This window comes from Danio rerio, chromosome 9 (assembly GCF_052040795.2).
Source record: "Danio rerio strain M-AB ecotype USA chromosome 9, GRCz13ab, whole genome shotgun sequence".
Classification (NCBI taxonomy): Eukaryota; Metazoa; Chordata; class Actinopteri; order Cypriniformes; family Danionidae; genus Danio; species Danio rerio.
Window position 1 is genome coordinate 6,433,449 of NC_141029.1, and position 20,026 is coordinate 6,453,474.

Here is a 20,026-nt window from a genome sequence, read left to right on the forward strand (position 1 = left end):
TTTCTTCTTCTTATGTGTGTGTGTGTGTGTATATATTTATATATATATATATATATATATATATATATATATATATTTTTTTTTTTTTTATTATTATTATTTTTTTTTTTACATTTACATTTAGTCATTTAGCAGACGCTTTTATCCAAATGAGGACAAGAAAGCAATTTACACAACTATAAGAGCAACAATGAATAAGTGCTATAGGCAAGTTTCAGGTCTGTAAAGTCTAAGAAGGAAAGTATTAGTAAAATGTTTTTTTTTTCTTTTTTTGGAGTACAGTTAGTGGTATATCCAGAGAGGGAATTGCAGATTAGGAAGTGAAGTGGAGTCTAAATAGTTGAGTTTTTAGTCGCTTCTTGAAAACAGCAAGTGACTCTGCCGTTTTGATACAGTTAGGGAGTTCGTTCCAGCAACTGGGCAGATTGAACGCGAGCGTTCGGGAAAGTGATTTCTTCCCTATTTGGGGTGGAACCACGAGGCGACGTTCATTCACAGAACGTAAGTTTCTGGAGGGCACATAAATCTGCAGAAGTGAGAGCAGATAAGAAGGGGCGCAGCCAGAAATCGCTTTGTAAGCAAACATCAGAGCTTTGAATTTGATGCGAGCAGTAACTGGCAGCCAGTGCAAACGGATGAGCAGTGGAGTGACATGTGCTCTTTTAGGTTCATTAAAGACTACTCGTGCTGCTGCGTTCTGGAGCAGCTGAAGAGGCTTGATAGAGTTAGCTGGAATACCCGCTAGCAGAGAGTTGCAGTAGTCCAGTTTGGAGAGAACAAGAGCAGACAACTTGAGACAAGGAGTTGAGCTGCATGTTCAGATAAGAAGGGTCGGATCTTTCTGATGGTATAGAGTGCGAATCTGCACGATCGAGCAGTTCTAGAAATGTGGTCAGAGAAGTTTAGTTGGTCATCAATCGTTGCTCCAAGGCTTTTCACCATTTTGGATGCAGTAATGGTTGTCCCATTTATCTGGATTGAAAAGTTATGGTGTAGAGTCGGGTTGGCAGAAATATATATATATTTGGGCATTACTCTGATTTAACTTTTTTGTACATTTAAATCACTTTTGTTGGTAGTTTTGTTGTTTGAATCTTTTGCTTTTGCCCATCATTTGTAAAAGTACCACACCTATTAAATGTTATTACTTTTACCCTAGACTAACATCAAAGAGGTTTCAACACTATGAAATAATGAACTTAACAAAAACTGCCTGCTGATGCACACTGTTAATGATGATTAATAAAATAAAGATGAATAATAAAAGCAATGTATCAGAGAGCCTTAAATTTTTTTTTTAACTCAACAATGAAACATCAAACATAGATTAAAGATTGTACATATTCAATCAAGTGAACTTAAATAATTAAAAATTGCAACAAATATTTGTTTGAGCAGAGCTACGAAACCAAACGTTAAAAAAAATAGTATTAGTTTTGCATAAGTTGCACACTAGTTTGGTCATGTATACATATCATTATAACCATATTGTATAAATATTATTGTAACTAAAAGTCTACATCTCACCGCTTTTGCTCTCCTGCGCGTGTAACAAGCGTGACTCTTGACTTTTTTTGACAAATATACACTGACGTTGCACGCTTACACAGAGCACAAAATGGAAGTCTGTGATTGGGTCAGCCCAATGTCAATAAAGAAAAGAACCAATCGGCTGCAGATGATGTCACATGGGCTGGTCTGTCCGGAAAAGAAACCTCTTACTTTCAGAGAGTCACAGATCCCAGAATCGTCAATTAATTAGGCAGAAAAACACGACAGTCTGCTAAGTGTTTTATCAGATCATAAGACGATGATCAGCCCGGCCCAAAAAGACCTATGCCCTAAAGGGACTTAGTCACAACCAAGCAAACTTGTGGACGTGTCGACTATAAATCAGCCTTAAGAGTTCCTGTGTTCAAGAACTGGAATCTTTTCTCCCTCTCACCTCTGTCTCTCCTCATCATTCTGTCTTCTTTCTCTCACCTTGGCTTTACTTAGTGCTTAGGTGTTGCAGTTATCATTACAGGGGTGTAGAAGTGCAGTCTCAAGGGTCAAGAACTGTGGCAGTCAGTTTTAATGAGTCCCGCAGACAAAACCACTTTAAAAGAGTATTGAGTAAACACTATAAAAGTCACGGTCCATCTACAGCAAATGGAGAGAGTATAAGGGAATGTTTGCTCACAACAACACTAACTTCTTGCCAGAAATGCCATCAAAACAGGAAAATGTTGGTCGAAAACTTCCATGTGCACACAAAATTAAAGCGAAGCAGAGCTCCGAGACAGCATGTTTATATTTTTAGCTCAACTGTCAGAAATGGAATGCATATGTTTGTGGGATATCAAACGCAGCAAAGGACACATCTATGCTGCCTTCAAAATTCATTCAGAAGAAGGTGCCTTTAGAGACAGGAAGTGAAGAAGAATTTAGATGCAGATGTGCCTTGATGCCTTCCTCCCTTCGAATGCTGCCTCCAAAGGCAGCCTTTTTAAGCGTTGGACACATCAAAGATCTAGTGCAGATGAATATCAACACCTCGCATCTTGGTTGTCACCTCACAACAAATGTGTATGGACCAAAAAGCTATGATTAAACACAATAAACAGACAACATAGAACAAATGTTATGCTCCTGCATGAGAGGTTGTATCTTTTCATACCCACAGGTGGCAGTAGTCAGTATAATGTCACTCCACAAAGGGAAAGAGAACGAGTGCTGCCAACACAATCACACAGCAAATCATAACTTTTTGATTTAGTGGCTAATTAGTATAAATACTACTCTAAAACTGTGAATATTTCACTGTTATTTTATCTATATCAATATTTTATTTAAAAGACCTGTTCGTGTTTTGGAAGTGGACCTATTTTATGACGAGTTTAGGAAAGGGAATTTTTATTAAGTAACACCGGCCTGAGACGGTTTAGTTTAGTCTGCATCAAGCCTGCAGGAAAATATCAGGCTTTGCTCAAAGGCAGGTTATTTTTACCAACGATATGTGTCAATAGTGAAAGCCTATTGCAGATTTCAAATAAAAATCTTAATATTAAAAAAGGAAGCATAAACTTTTTCCCAGAGATGGGCTGCAGCTGGTAGGGCATCTGCTGTGTAAAAACGTGCTGGATAAGTTGGCGGTTCATTCCGCTGTGGCGACCCCGGATTAATAAAGGGACTAAGTCAAAAAGAAAATGAATGAATGAATGAATGAATGAATGAATGAATGAATGAATGAAACATAAGCTGGACCACAAAAAAATCAGATTAATGTCATAACAAATGCTCAAACAATGTAGCCTAGTGTTATTTTACTAAAAGAACATTTATTATTTGAGTTTATCACCAGAACTACAGAAACGATATTATGTTTAAAAAAAAAAAAAAGGCACAGTATTGGGTTCGAATCTGTATCAGCTGATACAGGTATTGGGATCGGATTGGGTCTATGTCTAAAAGGGCCAAGGCTGATTCAGAACGGGTAAAAAGCACCAAACAAAAAACCCTGTCAGATGCTCACGGACACTGTCCAATGTCCACCTTCAGCTTGTTGTGTCCCAGTATTTGTAACTTTTAGGCACAGCCTCTGCTTTGTGCCCTCCTTCAAAACAGGGCTCTTGAAATCACCCTAAACTTTCCTACTTTCACAGAGATAGAAGGCAAGGACTGACAACAGAGATGGATGACAAAACACCTGACCTGGAATATTTTAAGTTGCCGTCTTGTTTGTTTATGCAGCAGTCGTTCGTGAGGGAGTGCTGATTACATTTGTTTTCTCGTTTACTTGTTCTGTGATTAAACTTTACATGCTTTGTTGTCCATCAATTCTTCCTGACCAAGTGAAGGAAGGACATGATGTGTGGAAACTAAATGAGGCAGAGTGAATCAGCCTTTTTCCACAGAGACTTACAACTGCAGGAAGGTAAAGAGACGGTGGTATATATGTATATATATATATATATATATATATATATATATATATATATATATATATATATATATATATATATTTATATATATATATATATATATATATATATATTTATATATATATATATATATATATATATATATTTATATATATATATATATATATATATATATATATATATATATATATATATATATATATATAAATATATATATATATATATATATATATATATATATATATATATATATATATATATATATATATATTTATATATATATATATATATATATATATATTTATATATATATATATATATATATATATATATATATATATATATATATATATATATATATATATATATATATATATATATATTGGGCGAGGCAGTGGCGCAGTAGGTAGTGCTGTCGCCTCACAGCAAAAAGGTCGCTGGGTCTAATCTCCGCTCAGCTGGTGTTTCTGTAGTTTCTGAAGTTTGCATGATCTCCCTGCCTTCGCGTGGGTTTCCTCCAGGTGCTCCGGTTTCCCCCACAGTCCAAAAACATGCGTTACAGGTGAATTGGGTAGGCTAAATTGTCCATAGTGTATGACTGTGTGTGTGGATGTTTCCCAGAGATGTGTTGCGGCTGGAAGGGCATCCGCTGCGTAAAACTTGCTGGATAAGTTGACGGTTCATTCCGCTGTGGCGACCCCGGATTAATAAAGGGACTAAGCAGACAAGAAAATGAATGAATGAATATATACATATATATATATATATATAATATATGAATATATATATATGACACATGACCTTGCGTTTCCGGTCTGACGCATTCGCGTGCGTATGAAGTCTATGGGAGGAAAAGCCCAATGTGACCGCAGCTTTATATCCACAACCCAATCCTTAGGTGGACCAATCAGGAAAGAGAATCCATCAGTGGAGTGAATTTGCAGGGTTGACTGCACCTGATCAGAATTAAAGTCTCATTGAAGGAGAAAGAGAAAGAAAATGAATACACAAAATCTACAAGAGACATTTATGGAACATAACATGTGTAACAAAGCCGACAGCCGCACCATCAGCACTGGTGTTCCCCAGGGATGTGTTCTCTCCCTACTGCTCTTCTCCCAGTACACCAACGACTGCACCACAAAAGTCCCTTCCAACAAACTCCTTAAGTTTGCGGACGACACTACGGTTATCGGCCTCATTTGGAACGGTGAAGAGTCTGCATACAGACAGGACGTGGAGCAGCTGGCTTTATGGTGCAGATACAACAACCTGCAGCCGAACACACTCAAAACAGTGGAGATGATAGTGGACTTTAGGAGAAACCCCCTTGCACTCCCCCCCACTCACCATCATGAACAGCACTGAGCCATTCAGGTTTCTGAGCACCACTATCTCTCAGGATCTGAGACATTCACATAGACTCTATTGTAAAGAAAGCCCAGCAGAGACTGTACTTCCTGCATCAGCTGAGGAAGTTCAACCTGCCACAGGAAGCCGCTTGTACAGTTCTACTCAGCTGTCATCCAATCCATCCTATGCACTTTAATCACCCTCTGGTTCGGCTCAGCTGCCAAAACCGACCTCCGTAGACTGCAGCGAATAGTCCGCACTGCTGAACGTATCACTGGCACTACCCTTCCGTACTCTATTAGACATGTTGTTGATTTGTTGCACTCTGAGCACTTTATCTGGCTCAGTTACCTGTCAATCATTACGTGACGCACCTGCCCCCTGCTGCACAGCTGCTAACAGTTCAAGCTAACAGTAGAGCGGCTGGCTTACAAAAAGAAAACATAGGAAATAGATCTTCAAAAGTTTTGATCTAAAATGAGAGAAAATGATGAAGAATGTAATTTGTTTTATGTACAGAAATATATTACTGAATTTTACAGTTATGTTAAAATATATACAGATGCATCTAAGAGTTTAAATAGAGTAGGTGTGGCCTTTGCAGTTCCTGAATTTCATTCATCATTCATCATTGATTAGTGATGAAATGACATTTGTTTATGTTTCAGTTCTTCTATGTGTTTAGCCTGCGTGTGCTAATAAGTGTGAAAGTCTCTCCGGTATAGTGATAATCTTTCAATAATGTTTGCTATTATCATACGTTTCCCATTTATCTGAATGACCGCTGTTAGCTAAGCTATCTATAACATTAACATATGTATATGTGAGGTCACGTGACCCTTGCACGCGATGGTTGAGAGACACTGATGCTCCGTCCAAACCCTCTTCCTTTTCTAGTTTAACAAGTTTATAAGTATCGACAGTCAGTATTTTCGACGTGTGAAAGTATTACTTAAATGTATACATCCAGGAAACAAGACTCTTCTCCGTCTACAACCCCCTCGGGAAAGAAAAAGATGAAGCTAGCTAGCACTGAAGCTAATCTAACTGACGTTATGGCGGAGGCGCTTTCGAAACAACAAATCTCGTTGGAAACAACGGTTCAGAATGCTATTCGAGCGGCAATGGAAGATGTTAAATCATCTCTGATAGAGCTCCGCCAAGAAGTACAATCTCAAACGAACACGGTACGTGACTTGATATCAAAAGTGGACAAGATCCAGGGGGAGACACGACAGATCAAGAAAGATTTAAATGTGTGCAAAACCGAGCAGCAAAATCTCACCTCGAAAATTGCCGAGTTGGAGGACCGGTCTCGCCGTAACAATGTGCGCCTGGTGGGGCTCCCACAAGGCCGGGAAGGAGATAATCCAATAGGATTTCTTCAAAAGATGCTCCCTATCTGGATACCAGCGCTGAGGAACAAGGGTCCAATTGAAATTGATCGAGCGCACAGAATTTACGGCTCTGGTAAATCCCGCACTTTACTGTTTCGAGTGTTACGGTACCCAGACCGACAAGCGATACTTCAGGGTGCCCGGGAAGTAATGAAAACCGAGGCGATACGGGATCAAGATCACCTGTTGCGTTTCTTCGCTGATTACAGTGGATTTACCTCCCGCAAACGGCAGGCATTCGGAAGTCTTCAAAGGGAGCTGCATGCGCTGGGGATCCCAAACTTTCTGATCTACCCGGCCGTTCTCCGTGTCAACCATGGCGGTAATCAACAATCATTTGATACGGTTAAAAAAGCGGAGCAATTCTTAGAAGAAGTCCGTAATGGCCACGCATCTGGTGTGAGACGTAAACTGTCTTTTCAAGGTCCATCCGCGCCTTCAGAGTCAATGGATGAATAAAAAGTCCATAAACGTGTTTGGAATAAACACCTCTGCTCTACATGTAAAACATACAATTTAATGTTCTGCTTCAGAGAACTTGAGAGTTGAGACAAGTTCATTTATTCACGTTTCATACCTTGTAGGGGTTGTTATTATTATTTTGTTATTATTTTATTTATTTATGTATTTATTTTTCATTAGCTAACTTATAATTTGTGGACTTAGTGTTTTTTTTTCTTTTTCATATTATTTAATTATTAATTATTATAAATTTAATAAATTTAATTATTTCAAATGTTTAAATTATTTACTCTAGTTATATATGACTGTCATTATTGTTCATAGTAAGTATACAGTTATGTTCTGTGGTTAATGGAAGAGGGTGGTCGACGTTGACTTTCTAGTGAACGAAGGTGTATGCTGCCACGGGCCCTTATGATGTTGGGGAATTTTGCGGTCTCAGGGGGTATTTGTTCATTTTATTTGTCTGTACTTTTTTGCATTGTTTTAGCTTTATTTAGGCAGTTAAATTCTGGTTGTGGAAAAACTCTTAAAACTCGTATTGTTTTTCAAATAGATTATGGATAAATACAAAATTATATCACTTAATGTTAGAGGACTTAACAGTCCAAACAAGAGAGCTAAACTTTTGATTTATTTACGGAGGAAAAGGGTTGATATCGCTTTAATTCAAGAAACACATCTGAAAAAGTCAGATGTTCAGAGGTTACAGAATAAGTTTTATAAACTTGCAGCTTTTTCTACTGATAACACTAAAACTAAAGGCACTATTGTTTTGATATCGCGCATCTGTAACATCAAGATTGATAGACAAAGTCAAGATCAATCTGGTAGACTTGCCTATGTTTGCACTAATATAAGGGGAAAGAAAATTGCTTTTGTTTCTATCTATGCCCCTACAATATTCGAGGCAACATTTTTTTGAAGATGGCTAACCACTTGATTTCACTTATAGATTACTCACTGATTATTGGGGGGGACATGAATGCAGTTATTGATCCAGTATTGGACAGATCTTCCTCATGTAATCAAGTCCAGCTTAACTCTTCGGCCGCACTCAAAAATTTTGTAAAGGCATTGAATTTGGTCGATATTTGGAGATCTTGGAACCCCTCAAGTAGAGACTACACATTTTTCTCAACAAGGCATCTCACGTATTCAAGAATAGATTATTTATTATGCTCAAAAGACCTTTTGTCATATTTTGACCAGATAATGATACTGCCAGCTATTCTTGCAGATCATAATCCTTTAATGGTAGATTTCAATTGTAATTCATTTGCAGAAAGATCTCTGCGGTGGCGTTTTAATACCTCGCTTTTACTGAATAGCCAGTTCGATGTAGACTTCAAAGCCAAATTGGCTGAATTTCTTTTATTTAATATAGGCTCTGTTGAGGACCCCATATTTGTGTGGGAAGCTACAAAAGGTTTTATAAAAGATTTCTCCATAGCTTTCGCTACTAATTTAAAAAAGATGCAAAATCAGAGAATTGACTATTTAGAAAAAGAATGTAAATCACTTGAATATTCCCTAAAATCTTCATTCTCCAAGTTGACCGTTAATAAACTTCAATCTTCTAAAACTGAACTAAATGATCTTCTGAGAAGGAAAGCAGAATTTGTACTCCACAGAACCAGACAGAATTATTACTCTAATGGTGCTAGACCAAGCAGACTTTTAGCCCTTAGACTGAAGCAAAATCAAGCAAAAGCGTATATTGACGTAATCAATCACCCGGCCAAAGGACCAGTTAGGAATACCAAAGAAATTAATTCAGCATTTTCTGACTACTTTTCTAAACTTTATATATCTGAATGTACTCTCCCAAGTCATAACTGTGCTTCCTTCTTGCACTCTCTAATTTTACCACAGCTTAATAATGAAGAAGCAGAACAGTTAGGGCAACCTATTACTCTAGAAGAACTCAAAGAGGCATTACAGGGTGCTAAAAAAGGCAAGGCACCAGGTTTAGACGGGATTCCCGCAGAGTTATTTCTTAAGTATTTTGATCTTCTCGGTCCTATCTTTTTGGCTGCCATTCATGAAGCAGTAAATACGGGGGCCTTTCACCCTCAGTTGAATATAGCACTTATTTCGCTGATCCCAAAAAAAGGAAAGGACCACTCAAACTGTGCAAATTACAGACCCATTAGCCTGTTAAATACAGATATTAAAATGTATGCTAGAATTTTAGCTTTGCGATTACAACGATACATTAATAAATTAGTTCATCCAGATCAGACGGGCTTTATGCCAGGTAGATTAGCATCAGACAACATCCGGAGATTACTACATGTCATACACGAGGCCCGGGATTGTCCTACTCCAGCTGCAGTTCTTTCCTTAGATGCAGAAAAGGCGTTTGACCGGCTGGAGTGGGACTATCTCTGGTCTGTTTTGGAGGTTTTTGGCCTTGGTACTAATTTTATTAATATGATTAAGGTATTATATAGGAACCCAACAGCTTCTGTTATAACTAATGGTCTACATTCTTCACCTTTTAATTTAGGGCGCGGCACTAGACAGGGGTGCCCGTTGTCCCCCATGCTATTTGCTTTGTCGCTTGAGCCACTAGCACAGCTGATAAGACAAGAAGACATTTGTTAATTTTCAGTTAAATCTCACAAACAATGCATATCTCTTTATGCCGATGATATACTATTGTTTATCTCAGATTTACAAACGTCATTTCCCCTTATACTGAATGTATTTGGAAAGTTTAGTTTGTTTTCCGGATACAAAATCAACTGGGATAAATCCTCTATGCTTCCTCTAAACTCCATAGCTAAACATATTAAGCTGCCATATAATGTCCCCATACGAAATTCCATAACTTATCTAGGCATTGCTGTTCAGTCATCTTTGCAAACTATCCCGGACGCTAACTATCTTCAAGTATTATCTAGGGTAGAACAAGATCTCCGGGTTTGGACCTCAATGCCTTTATCATTGCATGCTAGAATAGCAAGTGTTAAAATGAACATCTTGCCGCGAATTAATTTCCTTAGTTCGATGATTCCGTTACCCGCCCCCAAAAAGTTTTGGCACAAACTTAACTCTATGATTCGTAAATTCATATGGAATGGTAAGCAACCTAGATTAAAATTTGAAACTCTACAACGTACAAAAGAAAATGGGGGTCTAGCTCTTCCAAATTTCGAATTATATCACAGAGCTTTTCAAATAAAATGTATTCATGTTTGGCTGAACCCGCTATCTAGAGTTCCTTGGAGACAAATTGAAATGAAACTAGCTGATAAATATAGATTACAAGATATTCTGTTCTCCGGGCTAAATAACAAGCAGTGTATACAAGCTTTTGGTCCAATTATTGGCAATACGATAGTAAATTTTAAATTAATGGAAAAATACATTCATCATTCACCTAAATGGCACATACATACACCTATCTGGAATAATAATGATCTTAGATCTGGGGGTGCACCATTTCTTTCAAGGAAATGGATGCAGAAAGGTATTTATACACTAAAAGATATTTCTGGTTCTAATGGCATATTAAGTTTTCAAGAACTTTGCGAGCGGTATGAAACGGAACCTTCCTCTCTCTTTTTATATCTGCGATTAAGATCGGCCATGAAGGCCTACGGGGTTCCCTGGGGGGACAATCTTCCCACTCATCCAATCATTACTTGGTTTGATCTGTCCTTTACTAATCATTTTACCTCATGGATATACAGAAAGGCCTTGGAGGGTACAGCAAAGAATTTAGCTATACAGCGCTGTTGGGAAACAGATTGTCAACTAGAAGAGGGTGTCACAGACTGGGAAAGAGTATGGCAGAACATTTTTACTTCATCTAAAAATCCCAATCACCAACTCATTCACTATAACTTTTGTCACAGAACCTACTGGACCCCACTCAAAAGACATCGTATCAATGCCTCCTTCAGTCCTTTCTGTGATAAATGTCCTAACCAGGAACTTGGATCTTTTTTCCATATGATGTGGGAATGTGAGAAAGTACAAAGATTTTGGAATGATATCTGTGTCATCCTATCAAAAATTATTGAATATCCTGTACCATTGAATCCTTCTGTTCTACTACTGAGTGATGATTCTACATTGAACCTTACCAAGCTACAAAAAGCTGTTTGGCTGGCTGGCTTAACTTCTGCTAAAAAATTACTAGCCCAACATTGGCTGCCTCCACATAATTTGGACATGTACAAGTGGTTGGTACAACTTCAAGACATTATAATGTTGGAGTTATCCACGGCGCGAGTGAACTTGGTACAAATGAGTACATTACAGATCTGGACTTTAGCTGCTGACAAAATCTCCTTGTTTATTGCACAAAGAAATGATCAGGATCCAGAATGATTGCCTTGCTTTGTATAATTGATATTTGATACTGTATTCTGTTTTAGTTTTTTTTTTGTTAACTTCTATTCATTGTAAAGCCCAGTTTCAAGAGACCGCAGGGGAGGGGGGGAGGGGGGTTGAATTGATATTATATAGGTTTTTCAGCCTGTATGTTTTGTTAACAATTAATAAAAAAAAAAAAAAAGAAAAAAAAAAGAAAAAAAAAAAGAAAAAAAAAACATATGTATATATGGCATCAGAGTAAATCATATTTGCTACTTAAAAGGGAGGGGGGGGGGTAAGGTCCTACTTTATATTAAGTGTCCTTAACTACTATGTACTTGCATCAGAAAATAAATACAATGTACTTACTGTGTTTATGATGTATTTGAGAACACTTGTGGTGCTTTTGAGTTGGGATAGAGGTTGGGTTAGGGACAGGTTTGGTGGCATGGGTAGGTTTAAGGGTGGGTTAAGGTGTAAGGGATGGTCAACAGTGTATTTACAAATGTAACTACAAAAGTTAATTACAGATGCAATTACATACAGGTATTTAATCAAGCATAAGTACACAGTAAATACAAGTATTTGCACAATAAGTACATTGTAACAAACTTTAAATTCCTGTGTAAGTACATATTAGTTAAAACCACAATATAAAGGGGGGTAATACTATTGTTAGTAGTACTATTGTTTATAATAGAATCCTAATTCTGTATTTTTGTCATGTAGCCCATTCTTTGCTCTGTAGTGGATTTCAAGCAGCTGCCAGCAGCGAACTCATATGAAAAGATGTTCAAGCACTTTCTGGCAGTGAGTGAGACAGCAAAACAACAAGACTTTTGTTGTTGCATATACACTGGAGTTATTTCACACAATGTACTTCTTGTGCTCAAATAAATCATTAATACTATATGTTTCTGCCTATTATTTACAATTGAAATAAGTGGTATGTGTAAAGACTAAAAGAGCTGTTAGAAACCTCAGTACATGTGTGGTCATTCAGTCAAGGAAACTCTCAACTTCATTCATTCATTTTCTTGTCGGCTTAGTCCCTTTATTAATCCAGGGTGGCCACCGCGGAACGAAACTCCAACTTATCCAGCACGTTTTTACACAGTGGATGACTCAGAGTTCATGAAACCGTAAAGAGTTTTGAATGGCAATCACACCTGAGCAATGTACGAGACTCCATTCTTCACATAAGAGGCATCTTGAAGATGTCTTTACCAAAAAAAAAGCCTTTTATACAGTGTCAAATGCATTTCAGTAGTTCAGTATTTTCCTCCTGTGCCATTCCATTGTTATTACACATTATTATTTTTATTTTGAATTGTAATGTACCAAAATTTTGTGCAATTTCATGTCAACAGCTCTTTAGAATTATGTTTGCCAAAAAATCATGACACGTTCAGTACCCGCTGTATTAGGATCTGTCACACTGATAAAATGTTCTCTCAAATATCAGTGTTTCCCTCCTTGCAACAGCCAGCTGAACCCAATTACACCCCATTGAATGGGAGACCCAGACAATATGCATCCAAATCACACTGCCACACACATGAATGAGATCCTTCTAGGTCTCTAAAGCAACCAGTCACTTGGCCAGAACATGAGGTGTGTTTAAATGAAAGGGAAGGTCGGAAGTCTTGAGGACATAATAGCATTTTTTGTTCTGACTGTACATGTTCGTCCAGTCGCCATGACAACATGTCACTTCATTGTTCTTTCAAACATATCACAGGTTAAAGCTCTTTTCAGTTCTCTTTAATTACTTTCAGAAGGGGGTGTACATTTATTCACTAAAAAACACTTCAGTCAGTGACATCTCACAAGGGTCAATTTTTACATCTTGGCTATAACAACACTTGATTTGCAAAAGTAAAACAAAAAGAATATATTAAAAACAACTAATATTCATTTATTTATGCTTGACTAATGCACAAATATTTAAAGAGATTATTTAAAATTCACTCAAAAATGAAAAACCTGTCATAATTGACTCACCTTTACCTATTCCAAATCAAATTATTATTTTATTGTTGTTGTTGTTAGCACAATAGAAGATGTTTCTACAGTATGAGCATCTTTACTGCTGCTGTCAGTCACTGCAGAAGTAGTGCAGAAACATATTATGGAAATCAATGGTTACAGGTTTCCATCATTCTTTAAAATGGCTTCTTTTGTGTTCAACAGAGAAAAAAAATCTCCGGTATGATAACTCCACCTTTAAGTTAATGTATGACTTTGTATAATAAATAAATAGCTTAATCATTAGCTCATCTGCAACTATTGAAATCTAAATAATAGATCAAGTAGTATGTGCATTCCTATTAACTAAATGTGCTAAAAGTGTAAACTGCTTATCAACACATAGAGCTCTATTTTAATGATCTAGGCGCAAAGTCTAAAGCGCATGAAAGCATCAAGGGCATTTCCGAATCCACTTTTGCTATTTTGAGGATGGAAAAATTTGCTTCCACAATAGCAGTGTTGGCCTTATTAGAGAACATTGTCAAAGGTCAGATCCGAAGGCTCCTAAGTGGCAGGGTGCACGATTGGTGGCTTCTTAGTGAGTGATGTATTTAAGTTTTTTTTTTATTATTATTATTATTATTTATTTTTTTATTGAGTGTAATTATTTAAATTGTGTAGCAGGAGACCGCGATTATCCATTAAAGACATGGCTGTTAACCCCCCTCAACAACCCACAAACTGACCAAGAGCACAGAGTTGTAGACTGCTGCTATACCGCCCTAACAAAGTGTTCCTCTAATACAGGGGTCACCAATCTTGGTCTTGGAGGGCCAGTGTCCCTGCAGAGTTTTGCTCCACCTTGCCTTAACACACCAGCCTGGATGTTTCAAGTGTACCTAGTAAGACCTTGATTAGCTTGTTCAGGTGTGTTTGATTAGAGTTGGAGCTAAAATCTGTAGGGCACCGGCCCTCCAGGAACAAGTTTGGTGACCCCTGCTCTAATACATCTGTGTTTCCCACAGACACAGATACTACTCCAGACAGTAAAGTGTTGCCCACAATTGAGGCAACTCTCTCCTTAAAGAGTGTTAGTTCAGCATCCCCTGTTCCCCCGCCTGTTCGGGCTACATTTTGACAGCGCACTGCTGTTCTCCTCTTAACCTGCAACTTTATATCAGACTTTTTCTTTATTAATTCACTCACAGTGCGATGTTCAGACCCCACTTCGTTAACTGCAACAGCTAATCTCTCCCACTCTATTTTTTTTTTTCTTTTGTGATCAATTCCGGAGGACAAACTTGCAAATAACACAGTTTTTCTCCGGTCTACATCCGATAGGAAACCCTCCAATTCACATAATGTGAAGTTTCTCTTGCTTTTGCCATTGCTTTTTCGTTTACTTGTGCTAAAGTGGAGTCATTACCATATTCAAACAAGGAAGGAGGCAGGGAGGGGTTTTGCGCTCGTATACGTGCGCTCAATTTCACGTTAATTCGGATGTACAAAAAGAATATGTGTCGGATTCCACGTAGACAGCGTTTCATACATCAGAATTTTTTATTGTGTACACACATTTACAGCTTTGTCTGTACGCAATGTTTTAGTATTGATTCAACGTAAGTCTTTGTACATGAGGCGTCAGGTCTCTAAAGACCAGAGGTATGATGAAAGGTTAATCATTAGCTGATGATTTGCTCAGATATCAGAAAAAAACTGTCAAACACGTCTTGAACATCTTTAAGATCTTTCAGATATACTAGAAACATTCATTTGGGTATTTTACAGCATTTTGAAAGTGTTTTAAAGGGCTAGTTTACCCAAACAAATAACATTTACACACCGTTTCTTCATAAATGATGAATCTCTTTGCAAAACAAAGATATTCTAAAGAATGTTGTTGAAAAAATAGCCACTGACATACATAGCAGTAACAAAAAAAATACTATGGATGTCAATGACTACTTGTTTTGTTTTTTTGTTTTTTTCCAAAATTCATAAGTATATCTTCAACAGAATAAAGAAACCACAAAAAGATTTGGAACATATAGAAAGTGAGTAAAGGATGGCAAAATTGTATTTGTTTGTGTGTGAACTATCCCTATAAGATCCAGTCAGAGTCTTTACAAAACTTAGAAACATTTTTTTCTTTTTGATGCACAAACCCAAGCCTTAGTTTACCTGTTTGACGGCGTACAGCAGTCTCCCATAGCAGTAGACCATGACAAGCACTGGTAGTCCCAGGCAGAATACAAACAGACAGATGATGTAGGCATGAGACTCGGCCGTGCGCTGAGTCCATGATACAGAGCAGCTGGTTCCGGCACCCTCCAGCCCATAACTGCTCCAGCCTAAAAGAGGAGGCACTGTCCAGATCAGAGAGTACAGCCAGGAGCCTCCTACTGCCAGCAGAGGCTTGCGGTAGTCTGGAGCCCGTTTATGGTACACAGTCAATGTGCTGTAGCGGTCGTAAGAAAGAACCACCAAGGATATGAGAGAAACAATACCTAAGAGAGGGAAGAAAGGATACACAGTAAGGGATTGCCATCATATTTGGAGACTTCAGTCAGAACATGCTTAAATATTCCAAACAAAAGCACAAGTTGGTTTAAACTTCAATCTTGCTACTCTGCTTAGACATAAAAGGGTTTTTATTTTTGATAGCAATAGCCATAATTGAAGTCAACTGCCCGTTTGAACATTCGCCAGATGATTTGTTTGTTCAGATGTAAAGAGTCGATTCTTTAGAAGCCCTGTTCAAATGAATCTTCAATTCACTTTGAGATAATTTGCTACAACTTGTAGTAAGAGAGAAGAGGAGGGGATAAGTCAAATCAAGCCTACGCACACACAGTTTACCTGTCTTGGGTAAATATAATATGTTTTGCCTTAAGTAAATGAACCAGTTAGAAAGCAACAGTGTTGTGCAAGTTACTTCTGAACTGTAATACATTACAAATTACTTGCTAATTAACATGTAATTAAGGGATGAAATACATCCTGGCAGTTGTTAATGCAGAAGGCACCTTCACCTTCTGCATTAACAACTGCCAGGATGTATTTCATCAAACTTGGGTCAACAGCCTTAGCCACTAGGCTATAGGCACCTACAATATTTTATTAATCCTTTGAATAAATCCAATAAAAACAAGCTGATAAAATCAAAAATGGCTGACAGAAGCATACACTAACCTACATATAATACAGTCACAAGATGGACACCAAACAGTCAACGTGTGAAGGTACAAACTGACGATCCACATCGTTCAAAATCACCCAGATGAGCCTGTTTTATTAATTCCAGCAGTTGTTATCTAGGAATAACATGCCTTGGAATTTTGTGACTGACCAATATGAATCAAGTATTTCAAACAGCCTTGTAAAAATGTTATTTAAAACACTGTAACAATTGGACTAAAAAAAAAAAACAGCATGCACACTGAGGTCAAGAGGCAAAACTTGTTTTGTTTTTAGCTGAATGGCAAACCGTGTTGAAAAAAAAGCTGAGTTTTTCAAAATGTAAGCTGTTAATATATTTTATTCATACACAACTAGATAATTTTGGAGTAGATAATTAATTTTGGAAAGCACTAAAGTAGACAGAAAGCAAGTTGAAATGAAATCTGATTAGTAAAGATATAGTCATAAAAATTGACAGATTTATTTGCAGATGCCATTTCAGTTTTGATATTTTGCAGTGGTGCTCAGACTATATTAAGCATGACGATAGTTTCCAATGACTTTCAGAGATTCTCATAAGCCTTGGTTGATTTGCTTTGATTTTGAATCCAGTGCTCTACTGAAGGCCAAGTCTTTAAGGTTGTAAAAGCGAATGTGCTTTCTCTGAAAAAAAAAAAAAGCTTTGTTAGAGGTCTTCAAAGAAAAAGGCGCATAAGGACAAGAACTGTCATATCATATTTGTCACTTCCAGGCTTTTGCCACCACAGAAATCCCTTTCAGCTGTTTCATCCTTTGACCTTTCCAGTAGACACACACACACACACACACAAACATTGTTTATGGCTACATTTTGTGTCTTCGCTTCAACTTTTCTGTCCTTAGTGACTTTTTTTGCTCAGAAAGCCAAATCAATGAATTAGGACTGCAAGGTTGCGGTCGAAAAATAAAATAAAAATCACAGCATTTGTTCAATGGCATGTCTTTCATAAGAGAGTGTTAGTCTGGTTTCTCATTAATTATACAATCAATTCAATGTTATCTGCAAAGAAAAATTTATGAGCAACAACGGTTATGAAGCTCTCCAGTCTACACTACAAACCTCCCCATCATCGCTGACCAATAGACTCAAGCATAAGCCTTTCGAAAAATGAAAAATATATATGCACCAGATTGAACCAATGTCATCCCATTATCATAATGATGTAATTTCCATGAAAGCCTTGCAATTTTAGAGAAGTGACTATGAGTTCAGATCCCTCATGATCAGCAGAACATGAGAAGACTTAAGCCCTGGTCAGATCAAATGATTTTGGCATGATTTCCTTGACTTAGGGTGTCGTAGGTTGTCATAAACAACATTAAGGGAATCATGACACAAGATTTAGTAATTTCTTATCATGTAATGTGGCATAGTTCAACCAATGTCATGTCTGTGATGCCTCCTGACACCAATCGCAGAAAGTCTAGCATGTTTAATTTTTCTCCGATCTTCACGCTGAGCTCTGTCAATGTCCATAGGAGCACATCATTTCTCAGTTATATCTGTGGATGCTGCTGTTAATCTGTAGGTCAGGTTATCAAAAAACAGGCTGCATGTTTACTTATGAGTGGGTCTCGGATGGATACGATTGGTTTGACTTGATTCAAATAGAAAAATCATACACAAAACAATGCTTTAAACAAAATACTTTTAAACATGGTCGAAATGGAGCGGGATGCAGCACAGGCTTATTATTTTCCCCACCCCATTATCACAAATCATTTGTTTATTCAACTTATTTCTTCTTCTTTTTTATCTCTTCTTTTTTACATAAGACAAATGAGCTTTACATGAGACTTATTTTATCATTTTGGCATCTTTGACAATATTTGTTATATTTTTTTTATTGTATATTATTAAGTTATATGTTTAGTTCCATTTGTACATCGTTTTATAACATAGACTCAACAAATACGTAGTATTGCAAACAGCAATTAATTGAAATTTCATCATACCCTTCTCATATCATTCTTTTTCAATCACTTATATTAATCACTTAATCCAATCCAAGGATACTCCTTGAATACCATACTTTTCTAGTTTATTTATCAATATATTAAGATTTATTGTATCAAAGGCCTTCTTTAAATCTATAAAAATTCCAACTACCTTTCTCTAAAACGTTAAAGATATTTAAGAAATTTTATTTGACAGACTGGAACAAATATGCAGACATCTTCATTCTCCTCCTCGTTTTTCTCTCATCCTTTTAACCTAGTTCTTTCAAGGTAATCTGGAAACCCATTCAGTGCTGCTAATATATTGTAAAAGCCTGTTTTGCTTAAAATTGAAACTCATCAGCAATGGACGATTTTGTCATTAAAATGAAAAGTTTAATATGCAGTTAGGTGCTTAAATATTTGGACATTGACACAAGTCTAACATTTTTGGCTCTATACACTTATCCACTTGATTTGAAATGAAATTAACAAGATGTGCTTTAACTGAGCTAACTTTTGTGAGCTAAACTTTAGCAACTAAAGAGTTTTTGAATGGTAAGATGTGAAATGTTATGCACTGGTCAAGTCAAACACCTGACCTGAATTCAATTGAGCTTGCATTTCACTTGCTGAAGACAAAACTGAAGGAAAAATGCCCCAAGAAAATGCAGGAACTGATGACAGTTGCTATAGAGGCCAGGAAGAGCACCACCAAGGATGAAACCCAGCATCTGGTGATGTCCATGTGTTCCAGACTTCAGGCTGTAATTGACTGCAAAGCATTTGCAACCAAGTATTAAAAAGTGAAAATTTGATTTATGAGTATTATTTTGTCCAACAACTTTTGGACATATACCAAGTGGGTGGCACATATGCAAACTGTATTTATTCCCACAACGTTCACCTGATTTGGATGTAAATACCCTCAAATTAAAGCTGACAGCTTGCAGTTGAAGCACATTTAATTTCAAATTCATTGTGTTGGTCTATAGTGCCAGAAATATTCGAATTATGTCAATGCCCAAAAATGTAGACATAACTAAGTTTCTCTGAAACTGTATATTTCATATATTTTTTTAGGCTAGATTTTATTTTTTTAACAAACCAGTTTGTGTTTTGGCACTGAAGCATATAGCACATTGGTTTCGAAGCATATCACCTCAGACTTCATACATTATTCTTGTTTATCTAGTGGATAACTGATTAAAATTAGGATACAAATTATACCAAATGAAAATATATAATTTATAGTTTTCTTTGTGTCCATCCACTACTGTGTAGGTGGATGATTTGTTTCGGTCCGTGGAAAATAAGGATTTAACTAATGCTCCACTGTAATTGTTGTCTCACAAACCTCAGTCATATATTTGGTAATGTTTAAATATATCATTGTATATAAAGCATTTGATTTTTTCCTCGGTGCTGATGTGC

General features: G+C 37.0%; 1 protein-coding gene and 1 long non-coding RNA gene across 4 annotated transcripts in view; one reads left to right on the plus strand and one right to left on the minus strand.

Moving 5' to 3' along the window:
- Positions 1 to 20,026, plus strand: part of LOC147842240 (uncharacterized) — a 1,176,585-nt gene that overhangs the window by 640,857 nt on the left and 515,702 nt on the right. The gene's annotated exons all lie outside the window — the stretch shown is intronic.
- tmtops2b (teleost multiple tissue opsin 2b) overlaps positions 1 to 20,026 on the minus strand; it is a 126,789-nt gene that overhangs the window by 17,369 nt on the left and 89,394 nt on the right. For all 3 annotated transcript variants that reach the window (XM_087265853.1, XM_087265852.1, NM_001282373.1), the window contains 1 exon segment: positions 15,617 to 15,942. In XM_087265853.1, coding sequence (XP_087121979.1) covers positions 15,617 to 15,942 — 326 coding nt within the window.